General features: G+C 37.2%; 2 protein-coding genes and 1 long non-coding RNA gene across 5 annotated transcripts; 2 read left to right on the top strand and 1 right to left on the bottom strand.

The window, feature by feature from the left end:
* The first annotated feature begins 1,163 nt into the window (after window positions 1–1,163).
* Window positions 1,164–7,068, top strand: LOC128128076 (uncharacterized). Of its 3 annotated transcripts, none has more exons than XR_008225688.1 (4): window positions 1,164–1,298; window positions 3,155–4,090; window positions 4,162–4,319; window positions 4,757–7,068. It is a non-coding gene; the product is annotated as an uncharacterized LOC128128076 (long non-coding RNA). The 3 variants fall into 3 exon arrangements; XR_008225686.1 differs by having other exon boundaries at window positions 3,155–4,054; window positions 4,757–7,066; XR_008225687.1 differs by lacking the exon at window positions 1,164–1,298 and adding an exon at window positions 1,310–2,204 and having other exon boundaries at window positions 3,155–4,054; window positions 4,757–7,066.
* On the bottom strand, window positions 2,511–5,055 carry LOC111919680 (laccase-12). The gene is made up of 6 exons (XM_023915256.3): window positions 4,932–5,055; window positions 4,683–4,834; window positions 4,357–4,601; window positions 4,148–4,276; window positions 3,110–4,069; window positions 2,511–3,013 (listed from the first exon to the last, which is right to left on the bottom strand). The coding sequence occupies exons 1-6, from the start codon at window positions 5,028–5,030 to the stop codon at window positions 2,883–2,885; spliced, it is 1,716 nt and encodes a 571-aa protein (XP_023771024.1). The 5' UTR covers window positions 5,031–5,055; the 3' UTR covers window positions 2,511–2,882.
* Window positions 7,069–22,655: 15,587 nt separating the features above from the next.
* Window positions 22,656–23,237, top strand: LOC111919768 (uncharacterized). The gene has a single exon (XM_023915361.1). It carries the CDS (start codon window positions 22,656–22,658, stop codon window positions 23,235–23,237), a length of 582 nt encoding a protein of 193 aa, XP_023771129.1.
* The last annotated feature ends 4,643 nt before the right edge of the window (window positions 23,238–27,880 follow it).

Here is a 27,880-nt window from a genome sequence, read left to right as displayed (position 1 = left end):
TGTGATTTACTCTGATATGATATGACGATTGATACATTTGTTTTATTTGTATTTTTATGATGATGTTTTTGGAATATTAGTTTATTAATCTAAAAATGATTTTTTTGGGTTTTATTTTTGGGACGTTACAATGATGCTTATGTACAACAAGAAAGAGGATGAATGGCATCACCGCTAACACCACAATGCTTTCTGAAAATCACCTGCCACCTCTCCTCCACCAACAACTCCGATCCCTTCCCATTAGTCTTTCTATGGTGAAGGCTCCTCTGATAGTCCAATCCTCTAGATTTGGGTCATTTAGATCTGTTCTGATTCCTAGGTTTATATATTTGATTTGATTTGGGTCATTCTGATTTCTTCTCCTTCTCTATCTTTCTCTCTTCTATACCACTAGTGGTTTGATTTGTGCATCTAAATAGTTTTGATTCCTTGGGTTGCAGATTTGATTTGGAGCTGTATTTCTGTTTTTTCTTGGTATGGTTGTGCAATGCATGATGCGATGAACATGAAGCTGTTTTGTCATTGATTATGATTTTGATGTGGTTTTCTTTTGTGTTCTATTTAATGAAGCAGGAGGAAGGGGGGTTTGAGTGGTGGTTGCGGTAATTGATGTTTCCAGTAATCAAAAGTTTTCTGGGTGATTTTATGTGCTCATAGCAGTTGGGTGCTCGTTGGCGGTCCAGTAGATGAACGCGAGCGAGAAAATGCGTCGGAGTTATGTGTTCGCCGGAGTTCTTGCTCACCGGAGCTTCAGTAGTCGGGATATCAGTAAAGGCATGTTGTGGTCGTCGTTGATTTGTAGGGTTGAACATATGAGAAGGGGTGAGGGGTGGGACCCACATTGTTAGTATAAATTACATTAACATGTTTTCTTTGATTAATAATTAATGAATAAACTAAAAATAAAAACATAAAGGATATTATAGTCTTTTTATGTCTATAAGAGACTAAAAACATAACAAAAACAAACAATAAAAAGAAGTGCAAAATAAAAGTTATAACCAAGGACAAAATTTTGACAAACCACATAAACCATTTCAATAATTTGTTTAGTCAATTTACTCGATTAATAGGCAAATAATTATATTTGGCGCTTTAGTAATTCTAATTTTCATAGTTTCAAGTTTCAACTTCCAATTTCAATTGCTTCAACACTCAACACTCAACCTTTCTTGCACCTGTCATCACGGTGCCTTTTACCGGCAACAACCATGCTCAGTTATACAGAACACCTTTACAAACACAAATTCGACTACATAACGTCTCGAATCATCATTCATTCTTACGTTGTAATGGTATGCGTGTAATCTCTCATCTTCTTGGTTTCATACGCATTGTCTTAGACTTTTAGTAAACAAATGAACGACATTGTGGTTAACATAAGGAGAATTTAAATCTCCAAACCAGAGAAGTGCTTACAGAGATAGTTGTCTCAGTGATTGAAACTTCCATTACGTCAAATCTACCATTGAGTAAAACTTTAGTAAAAGGTCAATGTAGTTCTTAATCGACCACACCTAAGCTAATATTTTTAAAACGCCGAATACAGAGTTAATTTAAACAGTTCGTATTCAGTATTACGATTCAACATTAATACTATCCACAATGTATGGAACGATTACAAACCCTAGATGTCGGGGACTCATATTGCCAAGTTGAGCCCAAAGCTTTTAGTCGAGCCCCTTACTATTCCTAATGCCTTATGTTGCATAATTGGAGACCATGACCTATTGACCTAGTCCAACTTATCTGTTTGATCTTCTTGATTGTCTAATTGCTAGTTTGGTGGATTTGCTTGGTTATAAACCTTCTATACCAGTTAATTTTTTGGTTGGTTTGTGCTTTTAGCCGATAAGTACTACATAGGTAGATGATTAGTTGTTGGTGTACTTCAGTTGTACTACATATGTGTATATAGCTCTCATTGTGTGATTCAAGAGATCATCACAATTGAATGAGAATTCATTATTTCTGGATCATAAAATCTCAGCTAGGCCTCTTATGTGCATCAAAGTTACCTCAGAGTTTCTCTTAAGTTGAATGTGGTACAATTGAGCTACATGGCACATATAGTTCTCTCTCATTGTTCGAGTATCAGCAGCATGTATGCATTGTAGATTTGGTACAAGTTTCTAAGACCATCACTGGTTGTATATCATAATTCATAGCCCTTAAAGCATGGGACTTGAGTGATCTTTAAGGTACTAATTAACTACTCTCTTTTCAATATATATATCCAACTCTGTTTCTCTGTTGAAGTACAAAAACTTCATTTAGAAGTGGCCTGTTTTTTTGCAAGAAGTATTCCAGTTGTTTCGTGCTTTCACTGTCTTAAGATTGATTTATTAGGTCATCAATGTTGATAAACATCTTTTCACATGTATGTTACTTTTGTGCTTTTGATGGGTGAGGTTTTAACTTTTAACCTTTGTTGCTATTTAATCATTTGAAAAACAGATATTGCTTTAGCAAAACATTTCTTTTAGTTCCAGTATAACACAACCATGGACAACAAATAATAATGTATGTATAAATTATAAAACCTTTGACAGAGATAAAGCTGGTGAAATCAAAACAGAATAGAATGCTAATACAATCATGATCTTGTCATTACTTTGGAAACAAATCTTTGTGTTCAACTTCTGATTATAAAGTACAATATATCCATTCCATCTGCCAAATATGCCACCATCTTTAGTTGGTGCAGTCTGCTATAGTGCTATCCATGACAAAAACCAGAGAAAAAAAAGGGTAACAAAAACAAGAATAGAAAAATAGGAATATCCCCAATGTGGGGGGAAAGACATTTAAGTAACACTCATAATTTTAGACAACAAGAATGCTAGCTATTGTTGTTTACTAATTTGATGCCAATATTATCAACACACAGGTAAATCCGGTGGTGGTTTCTCCAATGTCTGCATTGGTCCAATTCCATTGTCCACAAGAAACACCATCGCCAAACCCCACCCAATGTGAACATCTAAGTGACAATGCATAATCCAAGCACCTGAAAAAATAAACAAGAAGTTGTCAAATTGAACAACAAACTTTGTTAAAATCTAACTTTTTTTTTTTTTTTTTTTTTTTTTAATCTATTCTTTACCTGGATTATCAGCAACAAATCTAATAACTGCCCACCCTTTAACAGGTAAACTAACTGTGTTTCTGAGAGGTGGATCCACAAGGTTGAATTTAGCAGTGTCTGTTTTCGGATTAAAGTTTCCAAAACCTTCTGCAAGTATATAAAAATCATATCCATGAAGATGAATCGGGTGGTTTTCAGCTGTGAAGATGTTCGTTCCTTGCAACACGATCTGCACTCTTGCCCCATATTTCAACTTATAGACTTTTGTCCCACGAGAAGGCTGCCACAAAGACTGGCTCACATTCCCAGTGTAATCAAACTTCACCGGAGGTTTCGCCGGAAAATCAGTAGTAAAAACTCCGGGAACCCTTTGTTGATGTGCTTGAAGCAAGGAGAAGTTAGACGGGAGCACAAACGATACATTGTTCATGCTGGCAGTGAAGCGGGTCCCGTTTGGTCCCTGACAGTTTCTCGCCCTGGTTTTTGGCGGACATTGATTGATCCCTAACCCTGCTGTAATAAACAAACTGTCATCAATTTCAGTCGGAACCATCACTTTTCTCGGGCTTCTGAAGCTGGTGGTGAAGGCGGTGGCGGTGGCGGTGTCGTTATATGCCGGGAGAGGCGGCATGATCGGCTTTGAAGTGGCGCACTTGGCGGCTGTACACGTGGCGGTTTTGTACTCCAGAATGGCGGTTGTGGTGGTGTTGTCGAATGGTGCACCTTGTGCACTGGCGTACGCACGTGCAGCAATGTAGTATCTACCTGGCGCCTGGTCAGCTTTGATGAGTACATCTGTCGTTTGACCTGGACCAAGCATCAGGACCGAGGTTGTGAATGGTTTTACATAGGAAGCATCTGCTCCCACCACTGTAAGTTTATGGTTGGCTATGGTGAAAAAAAGTTGTTGGTTTAAAGCTGCATTGATCACCCGAATGAGATTCGTCTCCCCTGAATCAATGGGTACAATAACCGTATCTACATTGAAAACAATTTCAGGTTATTATTTTCGTAATTTTTCTTAAAGATTTAGTTAACGTGACAATTTTTTCAAACCTTTGCTTGAGCAGCTGTAAAGATCACCGGGTTGACCATTGATGGTATACGCATCAGAAACATTTGGAGCTGCTCCTGTTCTTGTGGCTTCTCTGATAACATCTATCGGGTTCGCATCCCACCATTCACCTGATGATGTCATCATCTCATTACATCAGTCATGAATCATCAGGTATATATGTATTTATGAATAGTTATAAAGTTTATACCAAGAGCAATGACTGAATCACGTTTGGGTTTAGGAAAGGGGTAGGAATCTCCTAGTTTAGGGTGAATAACAATAGCACCATAAACAGTGGCTCTAAGCCATGAGCTATGTGCATGCCACCAAAGTGTCCCTTCTTGCCCTGAAATAGTGAACCGGTAGGTGTAACTCCCTCCTGGTCTAATCGGACACTGTGTGATAAACTCAGGTCCATCTGCCCATCCTGTTGTTATTTGTCTCACACCATGCCTGAATAATCACAAACATATAAATAAATAAAATCTTTTTTTTTATCTAAATATAAATGAGAATATGGTTATATAGTTATACCAATGAATGGTGACATTGTATCGAGCTTTGTTGACAACGTGTATCACTAAAGTGTCGCCATTGTTGACTTCCAGAGTCGGACCTGGGAACTGCCCGTTGACCGTGATGGAATTATGTGTCTTGCATAGCCTCTTGATATTTGTTTGTTGAACCTAAACATTATGTAAAACACTTGGCATTGTTACAAAATAAACGTAACAAATTACAAATACATAAAAAAAAAAAAATAGAAAGATAAATTAATCATACGACAAAGTCATGGTTGTGAGTCTTTGCGTTTGCTAAATATCCCAAACTTGAAACTAGAAGCAAGAAGCTGAGTAAAGTGGTGGTGAACACAAGTGCCATTGTGCTTAGAGGAATAGATGAGTTGTGGGATTGTGAGAAATAAGAGGTGGTTACTTATATAGGAATTGGTAAAGTTGGTTATGGTGCATGGGTGATAATGCAGCTGAGTTCAACCCAAGTTGGTGCACCCACTGACCTACAACATATGTGATTAACATGAATGCTTGTTAACAGATTTTTCATAATCATTTTCTTAACAGAAGTTAGTTAGTAGATTACCAAATGGACTTTATTTACTATTATTTAGATTTCTTAAAATTTTGACTATATATCACTGTTAGTTTATCAGAGAATGAACAAATTATAGGTTTCACATTCATTGAATCTAACAAATAGTTGTTATTATGATTAATGAATAAGTTATGAAAGAAATTGATATGATCTATAATAAAAAGTGAGAATGTGAATAAAGCACGAAAGGGGTACAATCAAGTTTGTTAACATTGAGTTGTTGGGAAAAGCTTATTTTACCATTAAAAAAATAGAGCGAAGTAAATATGTTTTTTTGACTTTTAGTGTCCATGACTCAATCCCTAAATAAAAGTAAACCAATGGATGAGTTGACGTCAAAGGTAAAAGGGACTATTTTCCGTGTTTATCATAATCATTAATCTTTTGTATTACACTTTTGAAAACATTTATTTCATATTATAATTATAATATAATTTAAACACCATCTTAGAATAATTGTTTACTTTATATTTTTTAAATCGGTGCTAATGATGTTACCAAAAAAGAACATGTTAAATACAACCTAAATTACTTGCATGTTTTTCTATTTCTACATAATAGCTTCAAAAGAAAATAAGTATTAGTAGATACCTTAATACTATAATAAAACAAGTACGAGCTTTTAATATAGACCCAAAAATATCTTACTTGGTTACTAACCATACATAATTAACATTATAATTAGGAAAATATTATACTTATTTTGAAATAAATTTCATTTATTTGGTAAAAAAAAGTCATGCTTAGGTGAGATGTTGTTAGATTGGGGGTTTAACAACAAAATTAGTTAGTGATGACAAAGATAGATTCATTATTATGTCCCTCCTGCCTTGTTTGGTGGATTGTCCATCCAAAGTTGGATCCTTTGTTACACTTTTATTTTTTCAAATTATTGTTCGAGGAAAAGTCTTTCTGTCTTTTTATTTGACCCCCAAAAACGTACACACCAAAAATTATGGGATGGACCCTTTCATGTTTCAAGTTTAAAAAGCCTTTCTAATGAATTGCAACATACTTTTTTTCAACAAGTTGATATAACAAACTATCTTTATTTATCATTTTATGTAATAATTCTAATAATTTTTTGCAATTTTTAGTTTAACTGATAAGTATGTTGGTTTAAATAGTAAAAAAAAAAAAATTGATAGTATCTTACATAGTATCTAAGATGCTATATCATGATGCAATTTAGAAACACATTGTATATCAAAAACATTATTATTATTATTTTAATCGAATTGCTAACATGTTTCGAAACAAAACTCGACTAAAAGATAATATTGTATATATTGTGAGATGTGCAAAATTAACGATGGTATCATGATATAACATATTAATTAGTTATGGTAGTCAACCTATCCTTTATGACATGTTTGATTAATTTATGTAACATGTGAACTACATCACATGGTGTAACAGTTAAATTTGTCATGAGTACAACTTTACACATGTGTAATCTTTAGTTTAGATGAAACTACGTAAGTTTACTAATAGTTTTAGTCGGCTGTTGATTTATTATGTAGTAGTAAATTTTCTAAATCTAAATAATTTAGTTCGTTCATTCTCTATTGATTGAACTCTTTTAATATTAATTAAAGAAGATTGCATAGTGCATTTGGTTTTAGATTTGAAATCAATTTATGTGCGTATAAGCTAAATTATTTTTAGAGATTTTTGCAATTTAGTGTTTGATGAGACCATAAAAATATATTATAGTAGCTTATAATCTAGTTTATGAGCTGCTACTTGAGATAACTTATTAATAAGCTGACTTATAAGTTAAAAACTAGTTTTTTAGCTAAACATAACATAAATGAAATCCATTGATCTATTTCTAAAGTCAAGAAAAAACTATTGTATATCTATAGACTATCAATGAGAAAGCATGAGGTTGCTTTACAAATACTGTATTTATAAGGGTAAACTACATAAATTGTCATTGACTCCCTGTGGTTTAGGGTAATCGATTTTTCACTCGGACAGTTTATATGGTATTCTTTTATTGTAATTTTCATCACGGACCAACTTAAAATGACTATTTTAATCTTAATTAATATTTTTTTTATTTAACTTCTTTTTCATTATGATTTGTTTATTATTTATAATTTTAAAAAGTAAATGGTCACACCACATCTTTTATTCATTCTCCCACCTTTGTATGTAAGTCTGTAAGTGTGTTATGCAGTGTGGGTTGGTGTTAGGGGTGCAAACGAGCCGAGCCGAGTCCGAGCCTGGCTAGGCTCGACTCGGGCTTGTTTAAGTTCTAAGAGGCTCGAGCTCGAGCTCGGCTCGATTCGAGCTTCTTGTATTGAGCTCGACTCGAGCTCGTAAATAATTATACAAGCTCGACTCGGGCTCGGGCTAGGCTCGTTTTTTGTCTAACTTGCCTAAATAAGCTTAAGCTCGGTTCGAGCTCGTTTACTAATATCCTAAATTCCTAATCGACAAATATTTTAATATATAAAAAAATAAGAAATTATATTATATAAAGGCTCGTTTAGGCTCGCGAGCCTAATCGAGTTTAGTGACATAGGCTCGGGCTCGAGCTCGTTTAATAAACGAGCTTAATATTAAGCTCGAGCTCGACTCGGGCTCGTTTAAAATCGGTTCGATTCGAGCTTTTAGCGATCCGATCCCGAGTAGCTCACGAGTAGCTTGACTCGTTTGCACCCATAGTTAGTGTTTATGAATTTTTATCGAATCTTTTCTTCCAATAAAGCTATGAACTATCGGTTACTCAAACTATGCACTACACACTCACTGTTTTCTTTGAATTATTTCTTTCTATAAGATCATCATTTAATCATCATTTTATGATTCAATATTTGTGGTTATGAATCATATACAAATAAATCCATGAATATGTTCTGATTAATTTTTTATTAATGTATTTTGTTAAAGGAAAAAAAAGTTTATTAAATTAAAATAGGTTATATCAATCGGTCATTTATTTCATAAGAGAGTCCAATATTAATTAAAATCAATCGTATATAAATAAAGGCTCGTTATTATAGTTAATCGTACAAAATTTTCTACAGTTACAAATAATGCAGCATATATTGTTTCCATTCGTCAAAACATATTTTATAGGGAAATGATTTGTACATAACAGTTTTTTGTCATACACAACAATTCATGCATTTACTGTTTCCATTCATCAAAACTAACCATAAAAAAAGCTCCATGACATTGTTGGCCATCAGGTTATCCAAATCCAACCATCTAAAAACTGCATTCCAAGTTTTGACAACCATTCACATTTCAGATTCAAATGAATGATTCAAATGAATGATATCTCCGGGATCCATACCACACATCGGACACAAAGTGAACATCAATACCCTTTTTAATCAACTTTTTTTCCGAATCAAAAGACGGTCTAAAACAAGACGCCATATAAGGATATTCACTTTATAGTTTATACGGAACAACAAAATTCCATCTTGTGACACAAGTAATCGTGGGTAGGAAAAAATCACCCAACAACATTCAAACTTCACTAACAATGAATTGAGCATCAATATTTAGCAATGTTTTGAAAACCGGACCGGACATTGAACCGTTCGTCATACCGGTTCGATGGTTCAGGTGGTCGGACCGGTTGGACCGTTCCCAAAAACCGGATAAAACCGGATATATATATATATATATATATATATATATATATATATATATATATATATATATATATATATGGAGTAATAAACGTTATTATTTAGTATATAAACATCCTTTATGTGAAAATTATATGTATATATTCCATATATATATATATATATATATATATATATATATATATATATATATATATATATATATATATATATATATATATATATAACATATCATATTCGAGGTGGAGTAAGAAACATTATTATTTACTCTATTGTTTATGTGAATATATATATTTTTTTTAAATAAGAGACAAGCCAAAGAACCTTCTTTCTAATTGTGAAGTCTTTTGTTCCCAGTCCCACATCAAGTAGACGAAAGAAAGAAAAGAAAAACATAGCTTAATAAATAGGAGGGAAAGAAGTAAGTTGGCAAAGCAAATCCCACATCGGCTGTGGATAAAAAGATTAAGGTTTGTCTCTGTGACAACCCGATATTTCAAATCTTTGTAATGACCTAAAAAGTCAAGTATTGTAACCACTTTTGAATTAATAAAATAACTTATATATATTTAAATCAAAAATCCGGTAATATCCGAAGGAAGAGTCAACGTCCTCATCCGAGTTACGCGCTGCGTAACCTCGTACGCCCCGCGTACCCGAGGGCCTTGGTCTCGGTCCGTCCACGTCGCCCCTATGCGAAGCTACCGACCCGTCCCATCCGACCCGATCCGTCCCATCCGAAGCTGAGGCAGTCGAGGACTCGGTCATGCATGACGTACGCGAACGCGCTGCGTACTCAGACCCCCTATAAATAGAATGCGAGGGTTTCCGGAAAAATTGTTCATTTCTCTCCTTTCTCTCACGATCTTGCCTCGATTTCCGTGCCCGTTCAAACCCGAAGCTCTGGTATTTTTGCTCAAGTCCCGAGGGTCGATTTTACTCCCGAGAATCCCGAGAAAAATCCGTTTCTCAAGACGAAACTCTGCCCGGTTTCCCATCTCTCTATCTTCAAACTTTCAAGTTAGTTCATACCCCTAATCAATATTTTAAATGAATTTTAAATGCTTTAATGGGGGGGGGGGGGGGGGGAATACAACTAGAAACAAACATGTTATTAAATCATTGATATGTATTTTATAACTGTGTTTGTCATTTAACAGATTTCACATGCTACAAAATGTGATGCATGAAATGGTTTTACATCTTAAAAGCACATTGTTACCAAATGTTTTACCTTTGAAATGTTTATTAAAATGACATCAAGTCATTGTTAATTATTGTTCAAAACCCATAAGATGTCTTACAAAACCATTTTTCATTCTTGAATTAAACTATGCATATACACTTATATTCTTATATATATATATATATATATATATATATATATATATATATATATATATATATATATATATATATATATATATATTGATGTTATAGTTTACATCTTTCATTTAGTTTCCCACACCCTTGAGTAGTAAGAGTGTATAAACCTACATGATCAACCAGTTATATTACAGTAAGTTATCATAGGGATAATTTGAAGATATCCAACATTACTTCTATTACAAGGAATCACACAAGAGTCAGTTCATTCATGAGTCATTATTAGTACATTACCTGATACATGAGTACCTTTACATATGCTTACATGATACATGAACACGCTTACATGATACATGAACACGCTTACATGAACACAGTACATGAATACCTTTACGTAGATACATCGACCTGTGTATACTTACATGAATATCTGAACCTCGGTTCATTAGGATGAATTATTAGTACCTTCAGCAAATCGTCCTGCCTATCCCAGTTCAATGGGAGTCAGTTACGGGACTAACCATTCCTGGAACCTATTGTTCGCTACAGAGGTTAATTGGACAATCTTCGGATGTTCATTAGGTTATCTATTTCGCTTATAGCAAGGTAGAGTCAGTTACGGGACTAACCATTCCTGGAATCTACTGTTCGCCACAGAGGTTAATCGGACAATCTTAGGATGTTCATTGGGTTGTCATTACATATATTAGGAGACAGTTACGGGACTAACCATTCCTGGAACCTACAGTTTGCTACAGAGGTTAATTGAACAATCTTCGGATGTTCATTAGGTTATTTACTTCGACTACATCGATGTAAAGTCAGTTACGAGACTAACCATTCCTGGAATCTACTGTTCGCCACAGAGATTAAATTGAATAATCTTCAGATGTTCATTAGGTTATATCTGTTGCGTCGGCAACGTTGTGTTACCCCCGGGTAACCCAAGAGTAATACTTTCATGGTTATATTTTCCTATTTACTTTATTTTGTGATACATTCACATTAACGATGAGTTAGACTAAGCACTTTTAGTACTAGTCATTACATAGGAAAAACTATCATTTACAAATAGAACATTCGGGTCTTGGTAGAAGACTACATTTCATACTTATAGAAAATAAGGGTTTTTCTAGGGATTTCATACTTACCTCAACATTTTCATTTAAAGGTTTACATGGCTTTCATAACAGATTTTCACAAACCAAAGGCAATGACACTTATATACTTATGAATTCACCAGCTTTAAAGCTGATACTCGTTTTTAAAATAACTTGTATTCTCAGGTCATCAGTAGACAGGTACGGAGGCCAGGTTTTGAGAAGACGGAGCAGACAAGTTTCGTCTTTTATTTTGATTGTATATTTTTGGTGTCTTATTACAATGAAAGAACACACATGTATTAAGTTTTACTTATAATGAAATGGATGATGTTGTTGCTTGTTTATTATATTACACTGTTGTGATACTGTACATGACGTCCTCCACCCCTGAACGTTTCCGCCGTTCGTGGTTTTGGGGTGTGACAGATTGGTATCAGAGCATTGTTTATAGTGAATTAAGTATATCAACCCATAAAAGATATACTAACTATAAATACATGGGATTAAAACACTCTGTCTCAGAGTTATACTTTTAAATAATAAAATATTTAAGTAAATTTACGTGCCTGCATTCATACTAAAATCAGTGTCACAACGACAAGAACAAAAGTATTACGATTGTTGAATATCACTAGTAAGTCTGGGGATATATGGTCAGTCTTAGGAATGGCATAGCCTGATCAACTATGCTGGTTCTAGGAGTGATTAGAATATGCCCAAGAATGGTTGTGATATGGCAACAAGTCTAAAAACTTACCAACACAACCATAAAGAAATACCATAGGGGTATTTGGTCTTACTGTAATTATCTTAGTCCGTTCGTCTATTTTAGCTATTCCTTCTGTTGTTGGGCTATGGGGATTTAATCCATGAGACACATTCATTAATCATTTATTCTTATCCATTTCGTCATCTTTTAAACGTATAGTTAAAGATGCCGCCACGCAGGAATCCAAGGAGGAACCCAAACAACGCGGCACCAATACCACCACCTCCACCACCACCTGTACCTCTTCAACCACCTAATCCTTTCGATGCCAACATGTTCCAGGCAGCTTTCACAGCAGCAATTGCAGCTGCTGTGTCAGCAATCAACGCTCCTGCCCCCAGCGGATCAGGAACAGGTGCACCACCCTCGAACCACGGCGAAAGCCATGGACACCCTCGGGAGTGCACCTACAAGGACTTCACTAACGCCAAACCCCGCAGCTTCAATGGAACTGGGGGTGTTATGGTGTTGAGACAGTGGATTGAGAAGATGGAATCTGTCTTCGAGATCTGCGGATGCCAAGAAGGCAGCAAGGTCAAGTTCGTAGCTTGTACCTTCTCTGACCGAGCACTAACATGGTGGAACAGCCATGTTAACTATCTAACTTTGGTGGTGGCATATTCCATCGGCTGGGAAAAGTTGAAAGACATGCTGATGAAAGAATATTGTCCTCGAGGTGAAATACAAAAACTCGAGCAAGAATTCTGGGGTCTACAAATGGTTGGATCCGACATCACTACCTACACAAATAGGTTCTGTGATTTGGCAAACTTATGCCCTGATATGGTTGCTCTCCAGAGCAAAAAGATCGAGAGATATATCTAGGGACTGTCGCCCCAGATCCAGTCAAGTGTGATCGCTTCTAGGCCTATTACCTTTGATAGTGCCAAGGAATTGGCACAATCTTTTATCGATCACTGGAAACCTCAGAACACAACAATCCCTACACCTGTACCACAAAAATCCAACCCCGACTACGACAAGAAGGGGTGGAATAAGAGGAAAAGAGGGGCTCCGCAAGGATCCTCCAATACGCAACAACTTGTGGCGATCAATGCTGCCACAGTGACTCCTGTTGCCCCTACGAACCTCTTACCAGCAAAAACATATGCTGGAACTCTTCCAAAGTGCACCAAGTGCAACTACCACCACCACGGACCTTGCAAGGAGATGCAGTGCTCTAACTGCAACAGGAAGGGGCATACAGCCCGTGTCTGTAGGACACCAACAGCTCAAGCCGCCCAGGTTCCTAATGCCGGTATGGGCCAAGTTTGCTACGGTTGTGGTGAAGTGGGCCACTACAAGAGGAACTGCCCTAAAGCAGGAATGGCTGGAGGAGTAGGAAGAGTTATGGCCCTGGGCCACGAAGAAGCAGTAGCTGATCCTACGATAGTTATTGGTACGTTCCTCCTCGATAACTCATATGCTTGCATACTTTTCGATAGTGGAGCCGAGAAAAGTTTTGTAAGTCACAAATTTGCACACCTACTTAAACAAAAACCATGTGCACTAGATAATTCATTCATGGTAGAAATGGCTAACGGGAAAACAGAGAGTACAAACTGCATATTCGTAGGTTGTACTTTAACTTTAGATGGCCATACTTTCAAGATAGATCTCATGCCAGTCACAATTAAATGTTTTGACGTTATCATCGGTATGGATTGGTTGAGTCTTCTTCGTGCCGACATTATGTGCTTCGAAAAAGCAGTTCGTCTTAACCTTCCTAACAACGAAACTTTAATTATCTACGGCGACAAACCCAGTACGAGCCTTCGCATCATTTCGTGCATTCAAGCCCATAAGTGCTTGCGGAAGGAGTACCATGCATTTCTCGCACACGTCGTCAATACCAGTCAAGAACTGAAAGACATCCAGAAAATCCCAGAAGTACGCGACTTTCCCGACATATTCCCAGAAGAACTTCCCGGTTTACCACCACAACGCCAAGTCGAGTTCAGAATCGACTTAGTGCCAGGGGCTACCCCCGTAGCCAAATCTCCTTATCGTCTGGCACCGGCTGAAATGCAGGAACTTTCCAGTCAACTTAACGAACTTCTCAAGAAGGGATTCATTCGACCAAGCTTCTCGCCATGGGGAGCACCGGTCTTGTTCGTCAAGAAGAAAGATGGATCGTTTCGCATGTGCATCGACTATAGAGAACTCAAAAAACTTACAATTAAAAATCGTTACCCCTTGCCCCGCATTGACGATTTATTTGATCAACTTCAAGGAGCCAACTACTTCTCGAAGATAGATCTGCGATCCGGATACCACCAACTACGAGTGTTAGAGGAGGATGTTCCCAAGACAGCCTTCCGAACTCGTTATGGGCACTACGAGTTTGTAGTGATGCCATTCGGATTAACTAACGCGCCCGCAGTATTCATGGATCTGATGAATAGGGTGTGTCGTCCTTACTTGGATCAGTTCGTCATCGTCTTCATTGATGACATACTCATCTACTCTCGAAGTAAGGAAGAGCATGGTCAACATCTCCGTAAAATCTTAGAAACATTGCGATCGGAGAAGCTCTACGCAAAGTTCTCGAAGTGCGAATTTTGGATTCGGCGAGTCGAATTCTTGGGCCATGTAGTTAGCGAAGAAGGTATACACGTGGACCCTTCTAAAATTAAGGCCATCGAGAACTGGTCAGCACCAAAGACACCTACTGAAATTCGTCAATTTCTAGGTCTAGCTGGCTACTACCGCAGGTTCATTCAGAACTTCTCCAGCATAGCGAAACCTCTTACAACCCTGACCCAAAAAGGTGTGGCCTTCGACTGGGAAGAGAAACAGGAAAGAGCGTTCCAAACGCTCAAACGAGCCTTGTGCACCGCCCCGATACTATCCCTTCCCGAAGGAATAGAAGACTTCATTGTCTATTGCGATGCATCCAATCAAGGACTCGGATGTGTACTGATGCAACGAGGTAAAGTCATAGCCTATGCCTCGAGACAGCTGAAGACACATGAGGTTAACTACACAACCCACGATCTCGAGCTAGGAGCAGTTGTGTTTGCTCTGAAGATCTGGCGACATTACCTATACGGTACAAAAAGCACGATCTTTACAGACCATAAGAGTCTACAGCACATTTTTGACCAGAAAGAGCTCAACATGAGACAACGACGGTGGGTCGAGCTACTTAGTGATTACGAATGTGAAATTCGTTATCATCCGGGTAAAGCCAATGTAGTAGCCGACGCCCTAAGTCGGAAAGAATATACTGGTCGTAGAGTCAAATCTTTGACTCTAACTATCCATTCACACTTGTCCACGCAAATAAAGGAAGCTCAGCTCGACGCTTTGAAACCTGAAAACGTGGCTGGTGAATCCCTTAGAGGGATGGATAAGAACTTGGAAGTCAAGGGTGGCGGAGCCTTATACCTCATGGATCGGATCTGGACACCGAAACACGGTGGCTTCAGAGACTTGGTCATGACCGAAGCTCACAACACTCGTTATTCCGTCCACCCGGGTTCAGATAAGATGTATCTGGATCTTAAAAAGTTATACTGGTGGCCTAACATGAAAGCAGATATTGCTACCTTCGTGAGTAAATGCCTTACTTGCGCAAAGGTTAAGGTCGAATACCAGAAACCCTCCGGTCTTCTACAACAACCGGAGATACCAGAATGAAAGTGGGAGCAGATCACAATGGACTTCATAACCAAGTTGCCCAAGACGACGGGGGGACTTGATTCCATATGGGTCATCGTCGATAGACTGACCAAGTCTGCACACTTCTTACCGATCAAGGAAACAGACAAGATGGAGAAACTTACCAGAACTTACATTAGGGAGATTGTAAGGCTGCACGGTGTTCCCTTATCTATCATCTCCGACCGAGATAGTAGATTCACTTCGAGGTTCTGGCAGTCATTACAAAGTTCCCTAGGAACTAGGCTGGACATGAGTACAGCCTACCGTCCACAGACCGACGGGCAAAGTGAGAGAACTATCCAAACCTTAGAAGATATGTTGCGTGCCTGTGTGATTGACTTTGGAAAAGCTTGGGATACTCATTTACCCCTTGTTGAATTTTCCTACAACAACAGTTATCATACGAGCATAAAGGCAGCTCCATTCGAGGCCCTCTATGGCCGAAAGTGCAGATCCCCTCTGTGCTGGGCTGAAGTGGATGATACCCAGTTAGCTAAGGAACGAGCTCCCGAAAGCACTCTCACGGGTCCGGAGATCATTCGGGAAACGACAGAGAAGATCATTCAAATTCGTGAACGATTGAAAGCCTCTAGAGACCGACAGAAAAGCTACGCTGACAAGCGCAGGAAACCATTGGAGTTCCAGGTAGGCGACCGAGTCCTACTGAAGGTCTCACCCTGGAAGGGCTTGATACGATTTGGAAAGCGTGGGAAGCTCAATCCAAGATACATAGGGCCTTTCGAGATTCTTGCGAGGATTGGTCCTGTAGCTTACAAACTCAATCTACCGCAAGAACTCAGTAACGTACATCCTACCTTCCACGTGTCAAACTTGAAAAAGTGTCTATCCGACGAGACTCTTGTTATTCCAATCGACGAGATCGAGATCAACGAGAGCCTCAACTTTGTGGAGGAACCAGTAGAAATCATGGACCGAGAGGTCAAGCAAACCAAGCAAAGTCGCATCCCCATCGTGAAGGTCCGCTGGAATGCAAAGCGAGGACCTGAATACACCTGGGAACGCGAAGATCAGATGAAACACAAGTACCCACATCTGTTTCCCTAATCCACAAGTGTTTTCTTACTTTAAATTTCGGGACGAAATTCCCTCTAACGGGGGGATGATGTGACAACCCGATATTTCAAATCTTTGTAATGACCTAAAAAGTCAAGTATTGTAACCACTTTTGAATTAATAAAATAACTTATATATATATATATATATATATATATATATATATATATATAAATCAAAAATCCGGTAATATCCGAAGGAAGAGTCAGCGTCCTCATCCGAGTTACGCGCTGCGTAACCTCGTACGCCCCGCGTACCCGAGGGCCTTGGTCTCGGTCCGTCCACGTCGCCCCTATGCGAAGCTACCGACCCGTCCCATCCGAACCGATCCGTCCCATCCGAAGCCGAGGCAGTCGAGGACTCGGTCATGCATGACGTACGCGTACGCGCTGCGTACGAGCGTACGCCCCGCGTACCGTGGCTTCTCAGACCCCCTATAAATAGAATGCGAGGGTTTCCGGAAAAATTGCTCATTTCTCTCCTTTCTCTCACAATCTTGCCTCGATTTCCGTGCCCGTTCAAACCCGAAGCTCTGGTCTTTTTGCTCAAGTCTCGAGGGTCGATTTTACTCCCGAGATTCCCGAGAATCCCGAGAAAAATCCGTTTCTCAAGACGAAACTCTGCCCGGTTTCCCATCTCGCTATCTTCAAACTTTCAAGTGAGTTCATACCCCTAATCAATATTTTAAATGAATTTTAAATGCTTTAATGGGGGGGGGGGGAATACAACTAGAAACAAACATGTTATTAAATCATTGATATGTATTTTATAACTGTGTTTGTCATTTAACAGATTTCACATGCTACAAAATGTGATGCATGAAATGGTTTTACATCTTAAAAGCACATTGTTACCAAATGTTTTACCTTTGAAATGTTTATTAAAATGACATCAAGTCATTGTTAATTATTGTTCAAAACCCATAAGATGTCTTACAAAACCATTTTTCATTCTTGAACTAAACTATGCATATACACTTATATTCTTATATATATATATTGATGTTATAGTTTACATCTTTCATTTAGTTTCCCACACCCTTGAGTAGTAAGAGTGTATAAACCTACATGATCAACCAGTTATATTACAGTAAGTTATCATAGGGATAATTTGAAGATATCCAACATTACTTCTATTACAAGGAATCACACAAGAGTCAGTTCATTCATGAGTCATTATTAGTACATTACCTAATACATGAGTATCTTTACATATGCTTACATGATACATGAACATGCTTACATGAACACAATACATGAATACCTTCATTAGGATGAATTATTAGTACCTTCAATAAATCGTCCTGCCTATCCCAGTTCAACGGGAGTCAGTTACGGGACTAACCATTCTTGGAACCTATTGTTCGCTACAGAGGTTAATTGGACAATTTTCGGATGTTCATTAGGTTATCTATTTCACTTATAGCAAGGTAGAGTCAGTTACGGGACTAACCATTCCTGGAATCTACTGTTCGCCACAGAGGTTAATCGGACAATCTTAGGATGTTCATTGGGTTGTCATTACATATATTAGGAGACAGTTACGGGACTAACCATTCCTGGAACCTACAGTTCGCTACAGAGGTTAATTGAACAATCTTCGGATGTTCATTAGGTTATTTACTTCGACTACATCGATGTAAAGTCAGTTACGGGACTAACCATTCTTGGAATCTACTGTTCGCCACAGAGGTTAAATTGAACAATCTTCGGATGTTCATTAGGTTATATCTGTCGCGTCGGCAACGTTGTGTTACTCCCGGGTAACCCAAGAGTAATACTTTCATGGTTATATTTTCCTATTTACTTTATTTTGTGATACATTCACATAAACGATGAGTTAGACCAAGCACTTTTAGTACTAGTCATTACACAGGAAAAACTATCATTTACAAATAGAACATTCGGGTCTTGGTAGAAGACTACATTTCATACTTATAGAAAATAAGGGTTTTTCTAGGGATTTCATACTTACCTCAACATTTTCATTTAAAGGTTTACATGGCTTTCATAACAGATTTTCACAAACCAAAGGCAATGACACTTATATACTTATGAATTCACCAGCTTTAAAGCTGATACTCGTTTTTAAAATAACTTGTATTCTCAGGTCATCAGTAGACAGGTACGGAGGCCAGGTTTTGAGAAGACGGAGCAGACAAGTTTCGTCTTTTATTTTGATTGTATATTTTTGGTGTCTTATTACAATGAAAGAACACACATGTATTAAATTTTACTTATAATGAAATGGATGATGTTGTTGCTTGTTTATTATATTACACTGTTGTGATACTATACATGACGTCCTCCACCCTTGAACGTTTCCGCCGTTCGTGGTTTTGGGGTGTGACAGTCTCCTTATTAAAAGGAACCCACAGGTAGACAAAGTAGTTAAATGGCCGACTGTCTTCATTTAGAAAAAACCGTTTTTTTTTGGTTGAACCAGTACTGGTTCTAACCGGTTTGTTAAAAACCGCCGGTTTTCTACGGTTTGCTAAACAAGCGGTTTTTAGGGCATTTTGAACAGGATTTGTAACCGGTTCCCGGTTGAACCAGCCGGTCCGGTCTGGTTTTCAAAAGAGTGATATTTAGGCTCCATGCCAACATATACAATGAATTGAGCATCAATATTTAGGCTTCATGCCCACATATCCTTCATAGGTTACAATTGCACTTTAGCCACATATTTCATGAGATCCATAAGTTGTTCTTGCTCAAAACCACCTCGAACTCTTCGTCGCTAATGACACACCCAACCATCTATCCCTTGACGGATCCGCCACAAAACAATCCCGAACAGTTTAAAGGGCAAACAATCGAGACATACAATCTTTAAGAGCCAACCCCCTAACCAAACATCATGACAGAAACTATTAGAAATGACATCTTCAACCACTCTTACCACGGTATCATAGGGGATGATACCGAGGGAATGAAGACTATTTAAGGATCTCACGATTGTTTCTAATATATTCAGTTAAAAAAACAACAAATTTTGATTCATATTAATAGTATTTTGATATAAATTTGAAATTTTGATTCATATTAATAGTATTTTGATATTAATTTGATTCGAGTTGTTAGTTTAAGTGATGAAACATAAAAATCTAAATCAAAACCCGATTTTGTATCATTTATTTTTAGTTGTTTTTATCATTATTAGGTGTGAAACTCGTATAGTACACAGGTTGATTAAAAAGAATTATATATGAAGATATAAACATTAACTTTTTTTAAAGAAAACATTAAATATCAAAGTGTAAACATTAAGTATTTTTTAAAATAAAATTTCAAAATATATACAAACAAAACGATGAATAAATAAATAATTCAATTTATACTAATAAAACAAACTATAGAAAAATAATTATATTTTGACCATATAACTTTTTTTAGTTTGTCAATAAAAAGCAATAAAGTTTGATTATTTTTACTATATAGACCATTTTATCTAAAATGACAAGGAACTTTGAAAGAAACATACTAATTTTGAATTATATATATTGAAGAAAACATATTAAAATTTGAAAATACAAGAAAACAAGTTAATGACACATTAATTACTTTCTCTAACCTAAAAATTAGATAGTTAATTAAGAAAATAAAAAATTACCATAAAATGACAAGTGAAAATTAATTTCTAACAATTAACCACAAAATTACATGTGTCAAAATATATGAAAATATGATACGTGGCAAAAAAAATTCATTTATTAGAGAAGATTTTTATTTCGTTGATAAATGTCTTAGCATCATGAATGTAAATACATAACATGTAAATACATGCAAAAAATAGATGCCAACATTATTGACTCTATCAATGACTATCTTTATAGATTACATACGAAAATTCATATAGAAAACTATCACACCTAAGGCATTGTATAACATGTTTCATCTATGTTTGAAGAGAGAAACAGGCATATTTTCTTGCAAGAGCTAGCTTATAATCATCATATGCTAGGTTGTGACCAACAAGGATTTCCTTTTGAGTTCATTTCAAACGTTTTAGTTCCAAATAAATTCGTTTACATTTGTATATATGATATTAAAATGTAAATTAAACGTACCCATTAGTAATGACTAAAGTTGATGTGAAATCATATGCCAATATTTTATTTTATTTTGTTTTATAGAGTAAATCCATTTGAGCATGATCTTGTTAACAAGCATGCTCAAGAAAAAGGAGTTATGATTGATCAAGTGACCAAGAAAAGCAAAGCCCATCATATTTTTTGAGTACCTTAATTTGTTTTAAGTAAAACTTTATCATAGGTTAAACTTTATAGGGTTTTGTTTTAGGAGTTTTTGAATAATCCAACCAAACCAAAACCAAATGTTTAGGAATAGTTTCAAACCAACAACCGGTTCACAAGTAAACTTTTTGTGTCATAGTGCGAACTATTTATGGGTTCTAGTTTTGTCTTTCGGTGCACAAGATATGCCCATATCTTACAAAGTGATATCTACAAGGACAAAATATAATGTTTCTTTAATTTATATATTTTGTAAGGTTATTAAAAAAGATGTAGAGATATAAGTATTCATGGATAGTTGTCGGTTTGATATTTTTCGAGAGCTAAACTTAAAATGGAAAAATTGGTTAGCTAGTTTTTCCGGTTTGATCATCCTAGTAACTAAATTAAGACTTTTTTTAAAAAAAAATTGAAAATTCTCAATTATAAGTTTATGATCAGCATAAAAAGTCTCAAAATAAAAAGTGGGGAAGAAAATTATGATCTAAGGGTAAAAGAATATTGAAGATCTACAATTTTACATAACGTTTTAGAAATGTATGTAACAAAAGTAAACAATTAAATTGAAAAGCGTATTGCATTTAATTAATCTTCAAACCTTCAAGTATTAAAAAGGAAAGCTGACTTCAATAAGGCCTTCGACTCGGTGAACCGGAGATTCCTAGATTCGATGATGCAACAAATGAATTTTGGGATAAAATGGAGAGTCTGGATACAGGGATGCTTAGAATCAGCTAGGGCATCGGTTTTAGTGAATGGATGTCCAACGGCTGAATTCCAACTAGAGAGAGGCGTAAGGCAAGGAGATCCCCTATCACCGTTTCTCTTTATTTTAGCTATGGAAAGATTAAATGTCGTGTTAAAGGAAGCAAGGTCAAAAGGAGTCTTTCAAGGAATCGGTATTCCCAACTCCAATATCCATCTCTCCCATCTATTTTATGCCGATGACGCCTTGTTCATTGGTGAATGGTCAAAGCATAACATAAAAAACTGGCTAGGATACTCAAGTGTTTTCAAGTATCCTCCGGGTTGAGCGTCAACTTCAACAAATCGAAGGTCTACGACATTAATGTGGATCCACATGAGGTCAATAGATGGTCCTCATCGTTGGGATGCGAGGCGTGCTCATTACCATTCACGTATCTTGGTGTTCCTGTGGGAGCAAACATGAACCATAAAAGTTCTTGGATGCTAGTGATGGAAAAGTTCAACAACAAACTCTCCGGTTGGAAATCGAAGACATTGAGTTTCGGTGGGAGGGTGACACTAGCAAAGTCAATTTTGGGGAGTCTTCCCACTTATTATTTATCAATTTTTGCAGCCCCTTTGGGAGTGATTGAAAACTTGGAGAGAATAAGAAGGAATTTTATTTGGGGAGGGCCTAACATTGCTCCAAAAATCTGGTGGGTGGCATGGGAGAAAATAATCGCTCCAAAAGAGGTGGGTGGGTTAGGTCTTGGATCCATTAAAGCACTAAACCTAGCGCTACTATCAAAATGGAGATGGAAATTCTTCCATGAGAGGTGTGCACTATGAGCGAGAATTATACATGGAATCCATAATCTTGATGCGTGGCTTCCATCTCAGATGGCGTCCAGATATTTAAGTGGTGTTTGGAAAAATATTGATAAATGTAAAATTACACTTGGTAAATTGAATATTGCAGATTTTGATGTTATCCGGAGAAATCAAGTGGGAAATGGATGGGAATCGGACTTTAAAATTGATGGTCAGTTCTGCATTACAGCCTTAAGGGAGAGGATTGATCGTGCAGTCCATATGATTCCAGATGGAGTATTTCAATGGAGCAAATGGATTCCATTCAAAGTAAGTTGTTTTATATGGCGAGCAAGAATGGACCGCATTCCAACTGCGGTTGCTCTTGATCAAAGGGGGGTACAGGTCCACTCTACACAATGTAGTGCTTGCATCTCCGGAATGGAATCAATGGATCACATGTTACTTAAATGCCCGTTTGTCGTTGATCTCTGGAACCGGATTTGGGAGTGGTGCGGTATCACACCAATAATATTTTCTAGTATAAAGGAGATGTTAACTTATATTGCCATGACTGGCCAATGCCCAAAACGCAGGACAACACTACTCTCAATCATTTCTGGTGCACTATGGGGTATATGGCGAGCAAGGAACGATAGAATCTTTAACTAAAAATGCATTTCCCCGGAATTGGTGTTTGAAGGAGTTAGATCAATGGTCCATGTTTGGATCAAGCATAGATATGGGAAAGGAAACTTTGTATGGGGGGAATGGCTTAAATCTCCTTTCTACTTTGTGTAATCTTTGATGTTGCTTTGCAACTTTTGGCACCCTTTAGCTCCTTGTTAGGAGGTTGCCTTTTAATAAAATTTTCGGCTAAAAAAAAAGGATGAATTTCATAAAAGCCGTTATTTTCTCCGATGTTGATGAATCATGATTGAAATATAGTTTCAGTAGTCATTTTAGTTTTAGAGAAAATCTAAATCGAGTCCAAATGGTAGGCTTGGCAATCGTGTCGTGTTCGGGTTGGCGTGTCGCGGGTTGGCGGGTCAAAATATGCCAACCCAAACACGATCCATTTAAATATACAGGTCACGGGTCGGCGGATCACGGGTTGACGGGTTTGGAACATAAACCCATATACGACCCGCCAACCCATTTATTTATACGGGTTCACAGGTTGATGGGTTCGTGGGTCAGATTCCATAAATAAACTTGACAATTAAACATGATTAAATTCTTGATGGTTGATGCAAAGATATCCGAATTTTAGACACTTAAGTCTTAAACGTCCAAATGAAAATTAAAAATATTCATAGAAACATGTTTAAAATAAACATTAATACAAACATAGATAATTCAAGTGGTGTATGAATCATTGTTATATATATTATATAATACTTATTAAATATTAATACTTGATACATAAATACATTAAAAAATAAAATAACCCGTTTATTTTTTGAGAAACCCATATATGACCTATTTAATAAACGGGTTGGCGGGTTGAAAAAACTCAACCCAAACCCATTTATTTTGTGTCGTGTTGCGGGTCATGTCGAGAATTGTCAGCCCTACCAAATGGTGGTTTCAATCGTTAGTTTTGTTTACGTGGACTCTTTTAAACATGTTGACTTATGATATTGCAACCAAAATGTGCGTTTGATTGTGGAAAATTTTCTAGTGTTCTAGGAAATTTTTTCAAGAAAAACGGAAATTTTGAAAACGCGTTTGTTTCGTTCACTTTTCCAAAGTTTTCTATGAAAATTAAAATTTTTAGTTTTCCAAATTGTATATAAATTAGTAAAGTGATTTGTACAGTATGACTGGTCCGCCCACACCGGGCCTTCAGTCGGCCTGGTCAACTCTCCGAGCCTCGACATGTCTGGTCCGCCATCTTGGGGCCTTCAGCCTATCCGGACCGCTCGCTGGGCCTTCGGAATATCCGGTCCACCCCGGGTATGTTGGCCTACAACACAAAGCAGGACCCGCCTCAACTCAACCCCCGTCAAACAACCATGTGCACATAAAACAATTAATCACATAACAAATCCTTAACTAGACAAATAGTCTAACAGATCACATAGCATATCAACATCCTAACCAGGATTCTGACCTAACCAGTCACTAGCATAACATTACCCTATATACCGGGTACCGACCTTAACCAGGTCACTAACATAACACCATCCTAAATACCAGGATATTGATCTAGCAAAACAATAACATAACAAACAATACCCGGATTTCCATCCGATAAAGGGCCGGCCTTGGTGCCGTAGAGCCTGTCGATATAGTGAGGATAACTCACCTTACAACTACCGAATCGAACCACGAAAACACTGACCCAAAGCACTGCTCCAAGCTCCAACACCTGATGCCATCAATGGACCAAGACATAAATACTCTAAATACCATAACACCCCTGAAGGTCAAACGGGTCAAAGTCAAAGTCCTGGCCAAAGTCAAACTTCCTTATTGACTCTACTCGCCGAGTCAACCCGTTGACTTGCCAAGTTCTCATACTCAGAAACTCTCATAGCACGACTTAACTCGCCGAGTCGCCCTAAGACTCGTCGAGTCCAACGATCTCTGAGTCTCATCTTGCCCAACTCACTGAGTCGCCAACCGACTCACTAATCCAAAAATTTAACCAAAAGAGGTTGGGGTTCTGCGTCATGACTCGCCGAGTCCAAGAACAGACTCGTCGAGTCCACGACAATCTTCATCAGACTCGCCGAGTTGTTCTTCCAACTCGTCGAGTCCAAGCTCATCATCATAAGAATCGTTGTGTCACCCATGCAACTCGCCGAGTTACTACACGACTCAAAGTCTGATCTCTAGCCCGACTCGCCGAGTCATCTCCCAGACTCGCCGAGTCCATGCGTGCATTCCCATAATCTCGAGTCACAGAGCTACTCCTTTGCTCCAGACAATAGATCTGGGTCTCTAGAGTCCATTAACAACATAAAGTTGCTACCTTTACATACTTCTTTCCCCATAATACCAAAAACCAAGCTAGAAAGGAGCTTAACTCTTGGGGAATGGCTTTTGCATAACAACCAAAAGAGTTTTCTGCATCTTTGATCCAAATAGAGCTCAGATTTGGAGTTTCAACTCCAGATCTAACTTATACACCAAGATCTCATCATATCATCTCCAAATAAACCCTAAAACTTCCATGAAAGATGGATCTAGAAAGGAGAAAGCCTAGGATAACGATTCATTACCTCCAAAACGACCTCCTACTGAAGAGTAATCTGAATCTCCACAAATCTCCTTGATCCAAGCTTCTTGATCTTCAAGATCTCTTCACAAAACACTTAACAATGTCTCAATTTGCTTCCAATGGCTCTCACTCACGATTCTAGGGTTTCTGGATCTCAAAGGGGGCTAAGGGAGCTGATGGGAGGACATCAAGTCCTTTAAATAAGGTGCAACCCCGAAGATTAGGGTTTTTCCTCGATCAACACTGACTCGTCGAGTCCAGCCGCCGACTCGCCGAGTCAGGCCACTTAACCCCGTGCCAGGCACCCGCTTCGACTCGACGAGTCAAGAGACCTACTCGCCGAGTCCCTTCCTTTATTTTCACTTAGGATCCTTCAACTTCTTGCTTCTGAACTTGGGATGTTACACATATCATTATTGTAACCCTACACACCTCTACAGTAGCAATTCTTCATAGAGTTCTTTTGAGGTTGTGGCTTATTAATCATTTGACATCAGTTTGATTCATCTTGTGTTCTTATTTACTTTGTGTTCTTGTGTTACTTGTTAAAAATCTTATCGATCTTAAAGAGTTTTAATCTTATCAAAATGAAAATTTAATACATAAATATTTGATATTACTATTACTTTTATCAAAATAAATGGAAATATATCTGACTCCAAGTGAAGAGATAAACTTCTCTTTACATGCAGGTTTTACAGACATATCATTATATCAATGATCAAACGAATTTCTTAGCCCAATTGTTATTATCAAATTAAGCCCACTAATTAATCACAACACAACTCATTTTATTACATGTATTCAACATACTACGACTTTAATCGTCCAGTACTCCAGTCGACTAGTCCAGATGCGGATGCCGATGTTCAGATTTCAGATCCGAATTAATCACTAGAGGTGCACAAGCCACCTTTTAAAAATGATCTAGGCGGTGTTTCCGGTTCAAGTTTTTATAATACATATACAAAATTCGGTCTTCCACGAAACCAAATGGGTAAAAACGATGTGAAATAGTTAAACTTTTGATAGGAAACTAGTGATTGAAGTGTGAAATTATATAAAACAGGTCGAAGGTTTAAACGTTAGCAAACCCACAATATTGATAGTATTTTGTTAGACCCGAGCGTGATGGGCATTAGGATAGGTTTATCATTGGACGTTGGGATGGTATATTTTATTATTATTATTATTATTTTAACGTGGTTTAGTTAAATCCGACCGAATCAAATCAATATGAACCCAATTTCAATAAAACTGTTTTAGATCGGATAACCGATTTTGTTGTACATCTCTATTAGTCACAATCTATACTAGGGATGTCAAAAATCATGTAGGACTCTGATCTCGTATGAAAGTATTTGATTAAAAAAACTGAATGTTGGTATTTGTAAGAACGAAAAACTCGTGATAATTAAAATTTCTATAAATATAAATATCTATCTTATCAGATGATGATTGTATATTTTTATGCATACATTCAGTGAAATTTTCAAGAACAAATAATATTTATGACATTTTTTAACATTTAAATATGAAGAGTACTAGTGACGATAATATCATTTTTAAGAATACATTAATTGATATTATCGTATGTACCTATGAAATAAATATTATATTTAACTCGTATTATATTAAAACATTAGACGCATGTTAGAAAAATGGTTATATCATTTGATTTTAAACCAAGAGGTGGTGGTATCGGTTAATCTCCAAGATATCATTTGGACTTTAATTTTGTGAGCTTTATAAGAGTATCATAGATCACATTTGAGATAAAACTTTCACCATTCTCACCTTTTATATAAGAGAGTTAAGTATATGACTTTTAACCCACATTTTTGAGGAGTGTCAGATTGGCGGGGATGAAAATTTTGGCACTCCTCGTCTCTATATATAGTTTCTCAAGAAATGATTAACACTCCTCACCCGAGTCAATGTAATTCGCTAAGTTACCTGAGTTTTAGTAAAAAAAACTCACAAAAAACCGCAAAATAAAAACCGAACCGCTTAAAAATCAAACGGTGCGGTTTCTAAACTTCAAAAAACCGAAGTTGCAGTTTTCGGTTCGGTTTTGGCCAAAAAC

Source organism: Lactuca sativa, chromosome 8 (assembly GCF_002870075.4).
Source record: "Lactuca sativa cultivar Salinas chromosome 8, Lsat_Salinas_v11, whole genome shotgun sequence".
NCBI classification, from domain to species: domain Eukaryota; kingdom Viridiplantae; phylum Streptophyta; class Magnoliopsida; order Asterales; family Asteraceae; genus Lactuca; species Lactuca sativa.
This window is presented reverse-complemented; position numbering and strand designations above follow the sequence as displayed.

Coding starts and splice junctions, on each gene's coding strand:
- LOC111919768 (XM_023915361.1), top strand. CDS start 22,656: ATGGCGTCCAGATATTTAAGTGGTGTTTGGAAAAATATTGATAAATGT.
- LOC111919680 (XM_023915256.3), bottom strand. CDS start 5,030: ATGGCACTTGTGTTCACCACCACTTTACTCAGCTTCTTGCTTCTAGTT. Junction 4,835..4,931: donor CTCACAACCATGACTTTGTC/GTATGATTAATT, acceptor CATAATGTTTAG/GTTCAACAAACAAATATCAA. Junction 4,070..4,147: donor TTACAGCTGCTCAAGCAAAG/GTTTGAAAAAAT, acceptor TTTTCAATGTAG/ATACGGTTATTGTACCCATT.